Source organism: Lutra lutra, chromosome 6, assembly GCF_902655055.1.
Source record: "Lutra lutra chromosome 6, mLutLut1.2, whole genome shotgun sequence".
NCBI classification, from domain to species: domain Eukaryota; kingdom Metazoa; phylum Chordata; class Mammalia; order Carnivora; family Mustelidae; genus Lutra; species Lutra lutra.
In genome coordinates this window covers 12385378-12398623 of record NC_062283.1, presented here as the reverse complement: position 1 = coordinate 12398623, position 13246 = coordinate 12385378, and the positions used below count along the sequence as shown (strand labels likewise).

Here is a 13246-nt window from a genome sequence, read left to right as displayed (position 1 = left end):
CTGCTATCAGCTGCGGCCGACAAACGTCCTCAGTCAGGCCTCTGCCCTGACTTTGCCTCCTATTCTCTGAAGTTGGCAGCCAGGAATGCGACCTGCGTTCTAGTGCTTTCTTCTTGGGTTGCAGATTCCAGACCACAGAGAGCTTATCAGAGTCCCCCAAACTCCAGGTTCCGCAGAGCCCCGTTTGCTCCCTCAGCCTTGGGTGACGGCCGGCGCTGTTCGGGGTAAAAATCAGCCTTTAATAAGCAGCTCATTTACACGGGAGGAGAGTCTGGCTGCAGAAGTAATGAGTCAGATCAGATGGACTGTCCGTTCCCAGCCTCCCGAGATCCCAAGACCGTGCCTTCTCCCCACAATTCCATCAGATATCTTGGTGGCGGGTGGGGACTCTCTGGGCCATTACTGACCCCAGGAGTAGCGTGTATATGGAAACACGCGAGCCAGCCAGTCAGGTTCAGAAGACTCAGTGATTAAAAAAAAAAATCTGCTTCCAGGCCCTCAGAGACCTCTCAGCTCAGCTTGGCAAGGCGCTCTCTCTCCTTTCCTATTTAAGATCATGACCTAAAATTTCTAGAGGAAGTGAACGTGGATTGAACAGTGCGGCGGGGCTGGAAGTGTTTGCCTGCAGTGTATGCATTTTTAAGGAGCAGCTTCGAAGGGGGTCTGCATGTCTCCTGCCAGAGGCACAATTAGTATCTTCGCCTGGTTCCCTCCAAGAAGGGGCCGTGCGTCGTGTGCCGTGCCCAGCGATGGGTGCCGTCCCTGTTCCTCTGCTGTTCCTAATGAGTTGGATTGTCTTCCCTTTGTTCTGACTATGATTATTAACAGATTAAAAAGCTTAGCACAGTAGAGCAGTGGCAGGTTAAATGCTTCTCTTATTTACATTTTTCTCTTTACAGGGTGCTGCAAACAAGGGGGATTCCCAAAGGGGATTCTCGAAACACACACACACACACACACACACACACACACACACACTCTCTCTCTCTCTCTCTCTCTCTCTCTCTGAGGGTGTCACATGGAGCATCACAGACCAGCCTGGTGCCAAGAGGTCTTTTGCGTGGGGCGGGCAGTGTTCTTGGTCAAGGAGTAGCACTTTCTGTCTGGGGACTCGCCTGCCTTTTGTTTCTAGAGTCTTACAGACTCTTCCGTGATCAGCTGTCATTCAGTTGCTAATTAATTCAGCGGGCCCTCTGTGGAACCCTTTTTATATGCTAGACACCTAGAAAACAGATTAGGAACACAAAAGCAGAGAGGCTCACAGTGAACCTGTGGAAGATGCCAGGGTAGATGGGTGCGGAGGGCGCACCAGGAGGAGGGAAATGCCATCTGGCAAAGGAAGGAGCACTGGAGCCGGCTTTGTGGGCATGGGGGGTGGGGTGGGTGTGGCCTCTAGCGAGGCCCGGAAGGGCCCCAGGTGAGTGCCGGGAAGTGTGCGCTGTGTTGTCCACTCCTGGGGGCCTTGGGCTACATATTTGGGTCCCAGTGGGGTTCTGCAGCTGACAGGGTGCTGTACAAGGCCAGGGCCTTCCGGAAGGTGATCCTGGCTGGCAGCTGGGGGGAAATGGTTTGAGGCGCAGAGGGGCCCGCTGTCCCTCCACCATTCTGGATTGGGGGCAGTTATCCAAGGATCCAGCCCTAGGCCTAGAATCTCCTATCCCTGACAGGCCCCTCCATCTGCAGTAAGCCTATTTCACGTGGTTTCTGTGTGCCCAGTCCTTTTAGTTTCCCCGAGGGGAAAAGACAGGATTTGAGATTGAAGAAGGAACCTTCTGAAAGACCCGCAGAACAGACGACCTTCCCCCCCCCCCCGGGGGGGGGGGCTTTCTCTGAGGACAATAGCCGGCTTTGTTTACAGGGAGCACACAGGTAGATAGAGGACTGACCTTGGGTATTGAGAACGATAAATTGTAAGTAGGGCAAATGCAGAAAGCCTGGGGTGGTTTAGAGGTCATAGAATGAAAGGGGATTAACCTGCTAGAAAGCAATTAAGCAGTCCTCCAATTGCAAGGAACACTTCAGCACTAATAATGAACTTCATGGAGCAAAATGGGAATGCGGTTACATTATACGAGATCTTTGGGGAGGAAGGCACATTGCCACAGTGGTACACAACTTTTTTTGATGGCTCCTTGGGAGAGGCGTTGCATCTTACTTTTTGAGGGCTATAACAGAGGGGAGGAAGCAGGGTCCAGGATGGTATTCACAGCTGTCTTGAGGGCTAAAGGTGCCACCTTCTCTTTTCTCCAGATCAGACCAGCCTTTCTATCCTTGGTTTTCCAGTGGAGTCTGTGTAAATGTGGCTGAGTTCTGCTGAGCAAGCGATTTGTTTGCCAGGATCGTTGATCAGGCTAGTTGGGAAGAAATATGAAACCATGGCATTCTTCCGCGCCGAGGAGGGGAAGGATGGATCCCTTTTAATTGCTCTGTGACCTTCATCAGTTGTTCAGATTCCAAGACATTTTGCTCAGAGGGCTGGCCCGGCGCGAGGCTTTGCCCTCTCTGACAATAAAGCAGGCTCGCTCTTCCCCACTGCTGGCTGCTGGTACTGAGTCAGTGGTATTCCGCACAATCATCTCTGGCCTTCTCCTTAATTTCTAGAGATTCTGAAATCCGTTTAGTGAAGGTAGATGGGGTGGGGGAAACTTTTAGTAGGGACCGTCCTGTTTTGTTTGCTGGTGAGCGCCTTTGCTGGCTGCCGAAGCATCACTGTTTTGAGGTCACTCAAGTCCTCAAGAGGAACGTTTTGTGGCGGAGGAAGTCAGGAAGGGGTTATTTCCATGAACAGTAAAGAGTTCAGGGTGCTGACCATTTCTCAGGGGCTGAGTAGCAGGCGTGGTGGATTTCTTACCGGAGTCGCGTGTCTTATCGTTCCCCGATGCGGCCTGTAATTGATGAGTCTTTCCTGTTGCCGTTCTTCCGTCGGGGCCTGGAAATTGACACTTCTTCCCGTAATTTACATGGATGGTGTCGCGGCTCCCCTCTCCAGCCTCCCACCTCTCACGAAGTCCCCCCTTACTAATTTTCACAGTGTGCGTGTCCCCCAGGCAAGGTGACTCTGCCTTCAGCATTCGGTGTCTGTCAGGATTTGTGGATGTTTCGCATGAAGAAGAGAGCACAGACTTCCGTGTTCAGAGAGTGGCCGTGTGACCTTCTTAAAGCCACTGTCTAACTTGTTCTTGTTTCCACTTCTGAACTTGATGGTAGAAGTCAGGAACTTTCAAAGTCATCCTGGCTGTTTGCTTGTTGGAGTTGGAGTCCGAGAGCCCTCACTGCGTTCCATCGTTCCATCGGGTGTTTGTGTTCTGTTTTAAGCCTGGGTGTAGATAAGAAACCCGGGCAAGAATGTAAGGGGAGAGTTCCAGCTGTTGATTGAAAGCTAGCTGCTTCTGTCGCTACAGGCGCGTCAGCAAGCATTGGAAGCAAACGTGGTCATCACTGCTGAGTCTGTTGTGTTAGGGCCGGTGGCCAGAACACGTGCCCTCACGTTGGGGAGTTTCCCAGATGTGGGGTCAGATGGGAATAGCTGGCTGCACGTGCCCCTAGGCCCATGCCAGGGAGCTGCGATGGGGGAGGGATGCTGTGCGAAAGATCGGCCAGGCAGTGAGGGGGGGGTCACCCTCCCTCCCTCCCTATTCTTAGAAGACCTTCACGGGGCTGAAGGTTTCCAGCTCTTGGCATCACTCACTCGCTCCCAGTTCCAGAAATCCTAACTGTTGAGTTCACTTTGCATCTACCCCCTGCCCCAAGATTCTTGTTCTCGACCCGCTTGCCTTCCCCGTGTAGGAAAGCAGATGGGAAATCAGTTGCTTTCACTTCGACCTTGTGGAGTTTACCCAACGGCCTGATGTTCGAGGTCTAAGTTTTTGTCACTGAAGCCGAGTAGTAACCTAATAGCAGTTCCGCGAGGCCGACTTCACGGTGCTTCTGCATACGTGATCTTCGACCCTTCAGGGCCATCACGGTTGTTGTGGCTGGAGACTTCATCCTGCCTTTACAGACAGGCAGACGGTCTCAGAGCAAAAAAGCACGTGCCAGCTGAGCTGACGCCTAGATTTTTCTAGATTTTCAGATTCTGTGGAGGGTCTTTTTGCAGCGATTCGTATTTGCATGTGTAAAAAGGAGTAGCAGCCCCAGGATGAGGCACTGTCACATGGAGGCAGCTCCTTATCCCATAAGGAGTTAGGGGCTGCCTTTGAATTTGGCCTCCAGCTTGGCAGGCTGTCCCCCATGCCCTCTTGTACCCCCGGTGGTGCCAGAGATGGCTTTAGCTGAACATCTTAAAATTCTACCGTAATTTTAATTACCTTTCCTTTAGAACAAGTGATACACATTTTCTGCCATATTCTACAGATAAGTCATTGACGTGTGGATGTGGATTACTGTAAAGAAAATAGCACACGGAGAGGCTGGCTATGGCCAGTAATCTTAGGGCACGCGGCGGACGAAGTTGGGGAACTCCTGTTGTCAGCTCTTTGCTGGTAAATTATAAAGGCCAACCCGGAAGAGACCAAGAGACCCTTCCTTTCAGTGTGTCCTCGCTGTCCCACAGCCTTTCAGGACACTTTGTGTTTACCTGCGGGGTAACACGAGCTTGTGGATGAGTTCAGAGCTCTGTTCTGTTTGGGTCAGGAGCATTGGTGCCTGGTACATCCAGAGGTAGGCAAACGACACAGGGCCATTGCAGCTGCATTTTTCTGTGACTCTCCCGTGTCAGCGGTTGGAGCTTTCCCCTAACTCAGGAAATCCGCAAACAACTATTCCCTACCCCCAGCTCTCAGCCCCTGCCACTTCACTCTGAAGTTTTGTTTTAAAATGTCTTTGTATGGTAGTAGGAGCCGACTGCTTTTCATTCTGTTTGCGTAACCTGAAGGATCAATCATGAAAATGCCAAGGCGGTGGGCCAGCCGGGTTTATTAGGTCAGGCTACAGGATTGGACTCCCCAGCTAAATGACAGCGTGCAGGGAATCCCCGTAGGGTCTTTCCAAAATAGAACGGAGCTATGTTTAGCTTGTTAAGATAAAGAACTGGTCGGGGGAGGGAAGATAATGGGAAGAAGGGCTTGTATGTGTACATGATTATGATTCATGGAGAAGAATCCAATTTTATGGAAACCACAGCCCAAATTAGAGAAAGCAAGCTTTTGGATTAAAATGATTTCTGTTGTGGTTGTAACATACCACAGTTTGATTTTTGTCCAGATGAAAACATTTGGTTTTCACTTCAGTAAATATTGTGGAGACATTGCCAGCTAATTCTGAAAAGTAATGAAATACGGCTTTGGCAAAGCACACATGCATTCTGTACTCCCGATTCCACTTATCTGATCCAAGTTCAGATTTTTTTCCCGCATTTGCTAATGCACTTGAATAATCAGAAGAGAAAAATCTGCCTGCGATTTTAGGAGAAAACTGTATACGCTAAATACACTTTTATAATTTAATGGGTATAGAAGCTCCCTTGCTCCTCCCCAGATACCCCACACATTCCTTAAGTCTTTCCAAACCTTGGCCTTTTCATTGATTACATTGCTAGAGTTACAGTTTGCAAGGGAGACAGGATGTAATTCTGCATGGTGAGTCAGCCTTGCTGTGTTGTTAATTAACATCGCACACAGGGCTTGTGGGGGGGGGGGACGGGACGGACCACCCTGAGAACACCAGGGGAAGAGCTCCGAATGGGGAGCAGCTGAGCCCCCTGGGAGACCCCTTGTTTTCCCCGTCTTTTCTGGTGTGCAGCAGGTTGGTCTTGCTATGGAAAGGGAAGAGCTCTCTGGGGAAGCTTTTTCATGCAGTGAAACCACATGGCCCCCTGTCCCTGTTCTCCTTGTCCTGTAGCTCCATTCCAGTTTTCGCACTAGACCCCCAGCAAGCTTTTCCTGAAGTCTGCCTCCTCGGATGTTTGTAGTAAAGAATTTTCCCTAATAAATTGTCTAGAGATGATGCTTGCTTATGTACCAGGATCTGTAAGTTGCATAGTGTTTTTGATGAAAACTTTAAAAGCATACGTGCTCTTCTCTTTTCAAATACTAAACACGGATTGAGCTTTCTGGGGACTGTACATCGATAATGACTGTGTAACACACCCATTCACCGCTTTTTAAAAACCTGAGGAATGTGGGGTCATTTTCACTAGCGAGAAATAACCTAGATTGCTTTAGGGTTTATAAAATGCCTTTCCTTCACCTTTTCTTGTGTCTAGCAGATTGCTCTTGTTCTATGCTAATCTGTAAATTAGATAATCGAGCTTGAATCTAGGCTAAGAAGAAATGAATGTGCTCTGCGTGAATGCCTTTGACTAGTTGTGGTTCCTTATAGGCTCTATGCTTACTTTTATCTATTTGAAGTTGTTCCCTCGTTATTCTCCAGGTATTCGTATAAAACAGTGCTTCTCTGTCACTATTTTTAGTGTGGCCTGAAATAATGGGATGATTTTACTGGTTTTCTCTCTGTGAGAATGAAAGCTCCTTCCACTCTTGGCCAGCTCTTGGTTTGTCTTTTTTTTTTTTTTTTTTTTTTAAGTTTTTATTTATTTATTTATTTGACAGAGAGAGAGAGAGAGATCACAGGTAGGCAGAGAGGCAGGCAGAGGGGGAGGGGGAAGCAGGCTTCCCGCTGAGCAGAGAGCCTGATGTGGGGTTTGATCCCAAGACCCTGAGATCATGACCTGAGCCGAAGGCGGAGGCTTTAACCCACTGAGCCACCCAGGCGCCGCTGGTTTGTCTTGATCTGAATGCCGGCTTTGCAAATGGAACAGGCCAGCAACAGGGGCTTCACGGGATCACATACAGTAGACTCTTGGTGATAGGGTACCAGGCTCTGTGGGATTTAACGTTTCCTGCTGGCTTCAGTTGGACTCTAAAGTTAGTGAAATGTGAAGGCATGAGAAAATTCTGGAGGTCTGTTCTTCAGAGGCAGAAGCTCACAGTTCACAAGGCCACTCCTGGTGGACAGGTTTCTGGTTGGTGGAGGCTTCATGAACACAGGCTAAAGGAAAGTAAGGCCATACCCAGGAGGAGCTGGGTTGTTTGTCATGAGTGGCACCTGCCAGAGGGGAGAATTGGTATGAAAAAGGCGAGGATGCTTTGATGATGATTTTACCTTTGGGTCCAACAGGGTCCTGACGAGAAGCACAGGCACCTGTTAGTGTGCAGGTGCTCTGTTCTTATGCCCTGTGCCCGCAAACTGAGGGCACAGCACCTCCCCCCACCCCCACTGCAGAGCCAACTCCCCCAGGACTTGGTGGCATTCGGAGTTTCATGTTGAGAATGCCCCTCGGGAACACCCCATCTCCCGCTCTTCACATCTTACCTGTTCCTTGCGTTAGCCTCTGACTTTCTCTAGAGGTTAGAGCAGTTTGTATTTGCGGAGAAGCTGCTAAAACAGATACATACAAAAGATTGGTTATTTGCTGCTATTGTGGAAGAAATTACCCTGTGTGCTTTCTTTAAGGGATATTAACGCTTAGATGCATCTAGACATCTCCTCCATTTTATCGTTCTCTGGAATATAACGTTTACCCCATTCTCAGAATCCTCAGTATAAGATATAGGATAGTTGCTTCATGCTGCTTAGCCAAGCTTTGAGTCCTAAAAAAAATCCTCAACAGATGCTGTTAAATGGAAATAAACTCTTTGTTTTCCATATGTTGCACCTGGATCTTTTAGCAGATTCTCTTTGAAACCTTGACCATTTTTAGTCTGACTCCCTCTCCGCCACCTTAAAAAAAAAAAAAACAAAAAAAACAAAAAAACCAAAACGACTCCCCAGTGGTCCTTGGTTGCAGAATGAATCTCAGGAAGGCTGGAGGAAGGCTGGAGGGGCTGGGCTGAACCCCCTACCAGCACATCCCTTCCCCTGCTGCCCCCTGGTGGGTGGCGGGGGTCCATGGGCTGCTGCGGGCTCCACGCATGCGCACACGCACGCACCTGGTCTTGTGCGGGTGCGCGTATCCAAGATGGAGTCCGGGGAGGCTCTTCTTTGGAAGACATCCCGCATGGCTAATTTCCTCTGGGAGGCACTTGAGATGCCTCCCTCATTCCTGGTTATTTCACAGAAAAGGGAAATCGAATGACCGAGCCCCCCAGTTCCAAGCTTGGAGGTTCCTTGCTCGGTCTGTACAACAGCACGTGACATGTTGCCTTCTGCTCTGTTCTGTGCTGGGATGAGTGGGACCTTGTGGTGAGATAAATGTCTCTGTCCGTCCGTCTGTTTCATGAGTGCAAAATACAGTTTGTCTTGCTTTTTGTAAAGTACTTCTGTGGTTAGATTCGGGAAGGAAAGGTCCAGCAGGACTGGTCACTGGACTGCGGACAGAGGCACCCGTAGCCACTTGTGAATGGAGAATCCTAACTGCGGGCTCCGAGTTGGAACCCGGGAGGGTGCTGTCCCCTCCTCCTAGTCACTCTCACACTAATTCTAAAACCACTTCAGAACAGATATATAGATAAGTCGTTCCAGAGGAAGTTTGGCTAGCTGTTTTCTCTTTTCCTTTTTTTCTTCATCGGTAGCTCCTGGTTTATAAGAACCTTCCTTCCATTGAAAACCTGCTTCTACCTGGAAATGATCAAAGGGGCGGAAATAAGCTTAATGGATTTTCGGGCCATGGCCAAGTCTGTTCTGCCATGTACATCCTTTGGAGTTTCATTTCTACCCAGCAGGGTGACCCACATAACTTTTGGGGTTTTTAAAATGTCATGGAAGAAAGAACAGAATAGGAGAAGAAGGGGCCTTGGAGGTGTCTGTGTGGGTCCTTCCATTTCTGCAAGATCGGTATTGGGCTTAATACCACTTCCCCCAGTGTTGCCCGTTCATTTCCGCCTCCTTGTTGGATCATGTGGCTGGCAGCCCGACAGGGATGGTTTTAACCTTTCATGGCTGAAGTTCAAGATCTCCATCAGGAAGGAAAGCGGATTGGTCACCTGTGTCATTGTTGATACACTGAAGCGTTAGCTCATTCTCGGGAAAGGCAAGAGAAGGAATGAATTTCACATTTAATAGTTCTTCTGCTACTTGGTAGTAGTTCTCCTCCCAAATACTTCATGGTTAAGAGGATTGAAGTTGGGGCGCCTGCGTGGCTCAGTCGGTTGGGCGCCTGCCTTCGGCTCAGGTCGTGGTCCCAGGGTCGTGGGATCGAGCCCCAAGTTGGGCTCCCTGCTTGCTCAGCTGGGAGCCTCCTTCTCCCTCTCCCACTGCCCCTGCTTGCGTTCCATCTCTTGTTCTCTGTCAAATAAATAAAATTTATTAAAACAAACAAACAAACAAACAAACGGGGGCACCTGGGTAGCTCAGTCATTAAGTGGCTGCCTCCGGCTCAGGTCATGATCCCAGGGTCCTGGGTTTGAGCTCTGCGTCAGGCTCTCTGCTTGGCAGTGAGCCTGCTTCTCCCTCTTACCCCACTTGTGTTCTTTCTCTCTCACTCTCTCTCTCTGTCAAATAAATAAATGTTTAAAAAGGAAAAAGAAACAAAGATTGACGTTGTTGCTGGAAATTAATTTGGGAGATTTTCTTTGGATGTTAAGCAGCTTCTGGTCTTAATCAGTGAGTTGAGGGATCTCTAAATTGTCATTGTCTGATAAAGAAGAACTATGTTGTGCTTCTTTGTAAATGGAGCTTATCTTCCGGTGTTAGTGCTTTATCTTAAATTCAGAAATGAGAACATTGAGGGGCACAAGCAGAAGGTTAAGGTATAAAAGGAGTGAGGGATACGGGGTTTGCTCTTGGGAGGTTTTTGTTTTGTTTTTTTTTTTAAATCCAGCACTTGTAGCTTCATCTTGTGCCGGGATTTATTTTAGTAATTTTTACATGCTACTAACCTGATCATCATATCAGAGTAGCTTCCAAATACATTGTGATTCGGGGGAATCCTTGTCTGTTATTCCCCTCATTGTGAATACAAGACCATTACCTTATATGGGAATGTGTCAAAGTGTTTTTATCTCTTGGTTTGTCTTTTGTTTTTATTTTTATTTTTAAATTTTTAAAAAAGATTTATTTATTTGATAGAGCACATGCACGCGTGTGAGAGAGATTGCAAGTAGACAGAGAGGCAGGCAGAGAGAGAGAGGGGGAAGCAGGCTTCCCTCCGAGCAGAGAGCCGGATGCAGGGCTCGATCCCAGGACTATGAGATCATGACCTGAGCTGTGTCTTTCTTTTTTAAATTCATTTGTTTAAATTCGTGTTAGTAAGTTAAATGCATAACCTAGAATAGTCTCTCCTCTTCCTTGACATTGTAAGTAGGTGTTTTAATTTTACTGCTTTTCCCCCCCTTCCCCCACCCAGCTCAGTTCAATTCTTTGTGGTCTTCATGGCCCTCCTTCCCCAGACCATTCATATGAGATTTAAAATTTTTGATTTGTTGTGTTTGGTGAATGGCATCATCCCTCTTTTGGGGGAATTCTCTTGAAATCCGTTGAAAGGGCACAGATGGAGTTTTGTGTCCTGGGGGATATTTGAAAAATAAAAGTGGCAAGGAGATGAACAGCTTTGTTTTATCTGCTCAGGCACCGGGATTTCCCTTCGTCCCTTAATAAGTGTCCCCATGTGTAGTGCCCCTTGCATGAGGGGCGAGGACCCAGGCCTGAACCCTCTTCCTTCAACCCTGCCAGGTTCTCCTGCACTGCCCAACAGCATGGTGTATTTCGGAAGCTCTCAGGACGAGGAGGACGTCGAGGAGGAAGACGATGAGACGGAAGACGTCAAAGCAGCAGCCAACAATGCTTCATCTTCATGCCAGTCAACCCCCAGGAAAGGAAAAACCCACAAGCATGTTCACAATGGGCATGGTAGGTCCACTTTCGATTTGGGGCAGAAAATGCTAGAATGCACAGCTCTGGCTGAGAGAGCTGCAGTGGGTCATCTGTCGAGGTAGAAGAGGACGATGAAGGCTGCAGAGCTGGTTCTGGGCCCTTGTCTAGGTGCTAGGAGCTTGCAGGGCAAAGAGGTGAGTACCGCCCAGTACAGTCAACGCATGTTCTAGATGAAGAGATTGTTAAGACAAGGGTGTGGATATTCATTGCGGAGGCGATGGTCAGCCCTGTAAGCGCTGCAGATAATGGGATCCGCAAGAGGAAGAGATCCCCTCTACACAGGGATGGCCAAAAAGCTCTCGTGAAAAATCTTTTGTGATCAACTTAAAATTACTGTGATTTTAGCAGGCAGAGGTCATGTAGAAAGAAAACTATTATTGAACATGTGGAATCAGGTAAATGCACCTGTATTATGAACTAGACTGTTTTTCTCCTCCTTGAGGGCTGTGGTTTGGGAGGAGGACAAGAGTGGTCCTCAGCGAGGAATCGACCGAAATGAGTCGGCCGTGCCTAGAGCAGGGTAGTGATGTAATCGGAGTTGTGCCCTGAAAAGATGAAGCTGGCATCGATGGTGAGGATGGCTGAAAGGGAAGGGGACCTGAGGGAGGGGACCCCTCAGAAGGCTGGAATTGTGGCTGGCTGCCTGGCCAGAGGTAACAAAGGCCTGGGAATTCCTCGATGCACTGCAGCAGGGAGGATGGGGGGTGGGGAGAGAAAGTAGGCAAGAAAAACAGGCAAGGAGAGGTGGGGAGAATCCCTTGGGGAGCTATTATGGCCCATTTCCTGTTGTGTCCCTACTGGGGCACTAGGCATCCTGTTTCATTCCGGGCTCAGAGACCCTATGAGGTGGCCAGCCCCTGTCTGTTGTGGCTTCAGCCAGAACAAAACCAGTGTTGTCAATAAGTGATTGAGGCAAAGGCAGATTTCCCCCTTTCCTCCCCCGCGGCCGTGCACTGAGCTCCTGTTGTCTTTCTGGACCCCGTGGGCAGTAGAGGCTCAGGTCCAGTGCGGGTTGGGTGTGATGGGGCCGTGCCTGGCTTTCATTTCACCATTGTTGAGCCTTTCTGCCTTGTCACTGTCATGGTTATTTGTCCTGCTTCTTGACTAGGACTGTGTTTAGGAGACATGTGGACGCAGCGGAGGAGGAGACCCTCTTTTTAAGAACTTAAGAGTTGGGGAGAGGGGCTTAATACTCCCAGTGCAGACTACAGAGTGCTGACTTAATTTTAACCTCAGAGGAACAAGGGCCCCCCCTACAGCTGTGGTCCTTGGGAAGTCTTGACAGTTGGAAGAGAGCTCCGTGTAGGAGTCGGGATACGGGTGCAGGGATGGAGCCGAACTTGCCGTGGACGTTCGTGAACCGTGGCGCGTGGCATGGTGGTGGGATGGTTGTCCCACCTGAGTGTGTGTGGAGGGGGTGGTGTTCTTCGGGGTGACTGGGAGGGACCAAATGGAGGTAGTAACATGGTCTGCTGGGCGGGAGGAACGGTTCCGGTGTGGAGAATGGGAAATGGGTGATGATTTTAGTTGTGGAAATGAGATAAAATAGCTCAAGTTCAGAAGGATCCTTCTAGCCGCTGTGCTGTCTGAAATGAAAAGAGAGATGCCGAGCGCCCAAGGAGCCCAGCCAGGAAATCGCCCCCGGGGGGGCCGGACGTGGGAACAGAGCGTGGTGCAGGGGAGCACAAGGGCGATTTGGAGCAAAGGCGAGCAGCTTTTCACTGCTGCCTGGAGAGCCAGGGCGGGAGGTAATAGAAGAGGCATTAGGAAGGGAGGTGATTTGGGGGTAGTTAGGAACTTTATTATCTGCTGAGTTTGCAGGGATGGTGAGAGACGCAGCTCCAGAGAACAGACTAGGAATTTATCATCCCGGAGCTGCTGGCTGCAGCCGTCAGAAGGCCTGAGCTCTCTGAGGTAGAATGAAGCCAGGAGGAAGACTGTGGGGATTTGTTTGTTTGTTCTAGTTCTTGAGGAGGTATTTTCTAGTTTTACTTCTGGTTTAATAGGAGTCGAGAGTCAATGAACGAAACGTGAAGTTAAGCCCCTCTCGGTTGGTCTCTGCGTCCATGGGATGGAAATATATCTCATTAGGATAGCGTCAGAATGGTTCCTTGATGCCGTTTTTCATGGTCTCACTGTGTTGGGTGGGTGAATTCATCAGTCTTTTAGAGTTTCTGGACCCAATTCCAGCCCGGGGGTGAGGGCCCCCTTTCCCCTACAGTACCCAGCAATTCTGGGTCACCAGCAGGGCTCCGAGAATTTAACTCCATTCCAACACTGCCTGCGTGGAGATTGCATTGGATTCCACAGGTTGAGGGCTCCGTCCTCTGAGACGGCCCCTCATTCCCCACCCTCACCTGTTAACATGGGCTTCTGACCCACCAGCTACACATTGGAGGTTCCAGTAACTTCTCTCTCAGCTCTGATTAATCTGTTA

At 49.2% G+C, this 13246-nt stretch overlaps 1 protein-coding gene across 3 annotated transcripts in view; it reads left to right on the top strand.

Annotated features, from left to right (window-relative positions):
• The window catches only part of JARID2 (jumonji and AT-rich interaction domain containing 2), a 257939-nt gene that overhangs the window by 195176 nt on the left and 49517 nt on the right, over positions 1-13246 (top strand). For all 3 annotated transcript variants that reach the window (XM_047734111.1, XM_047734113.1, XM_047734112.1), the window contains one exon: positions 10609-10785. In XM_047734111.1, coding sequence (XP_047590067.1) covers positions 10609-10785 — 177 coding nt within the window. The remainder of the gene's footprint in view (positions 1-10608; positions 10786-13246) is intronic.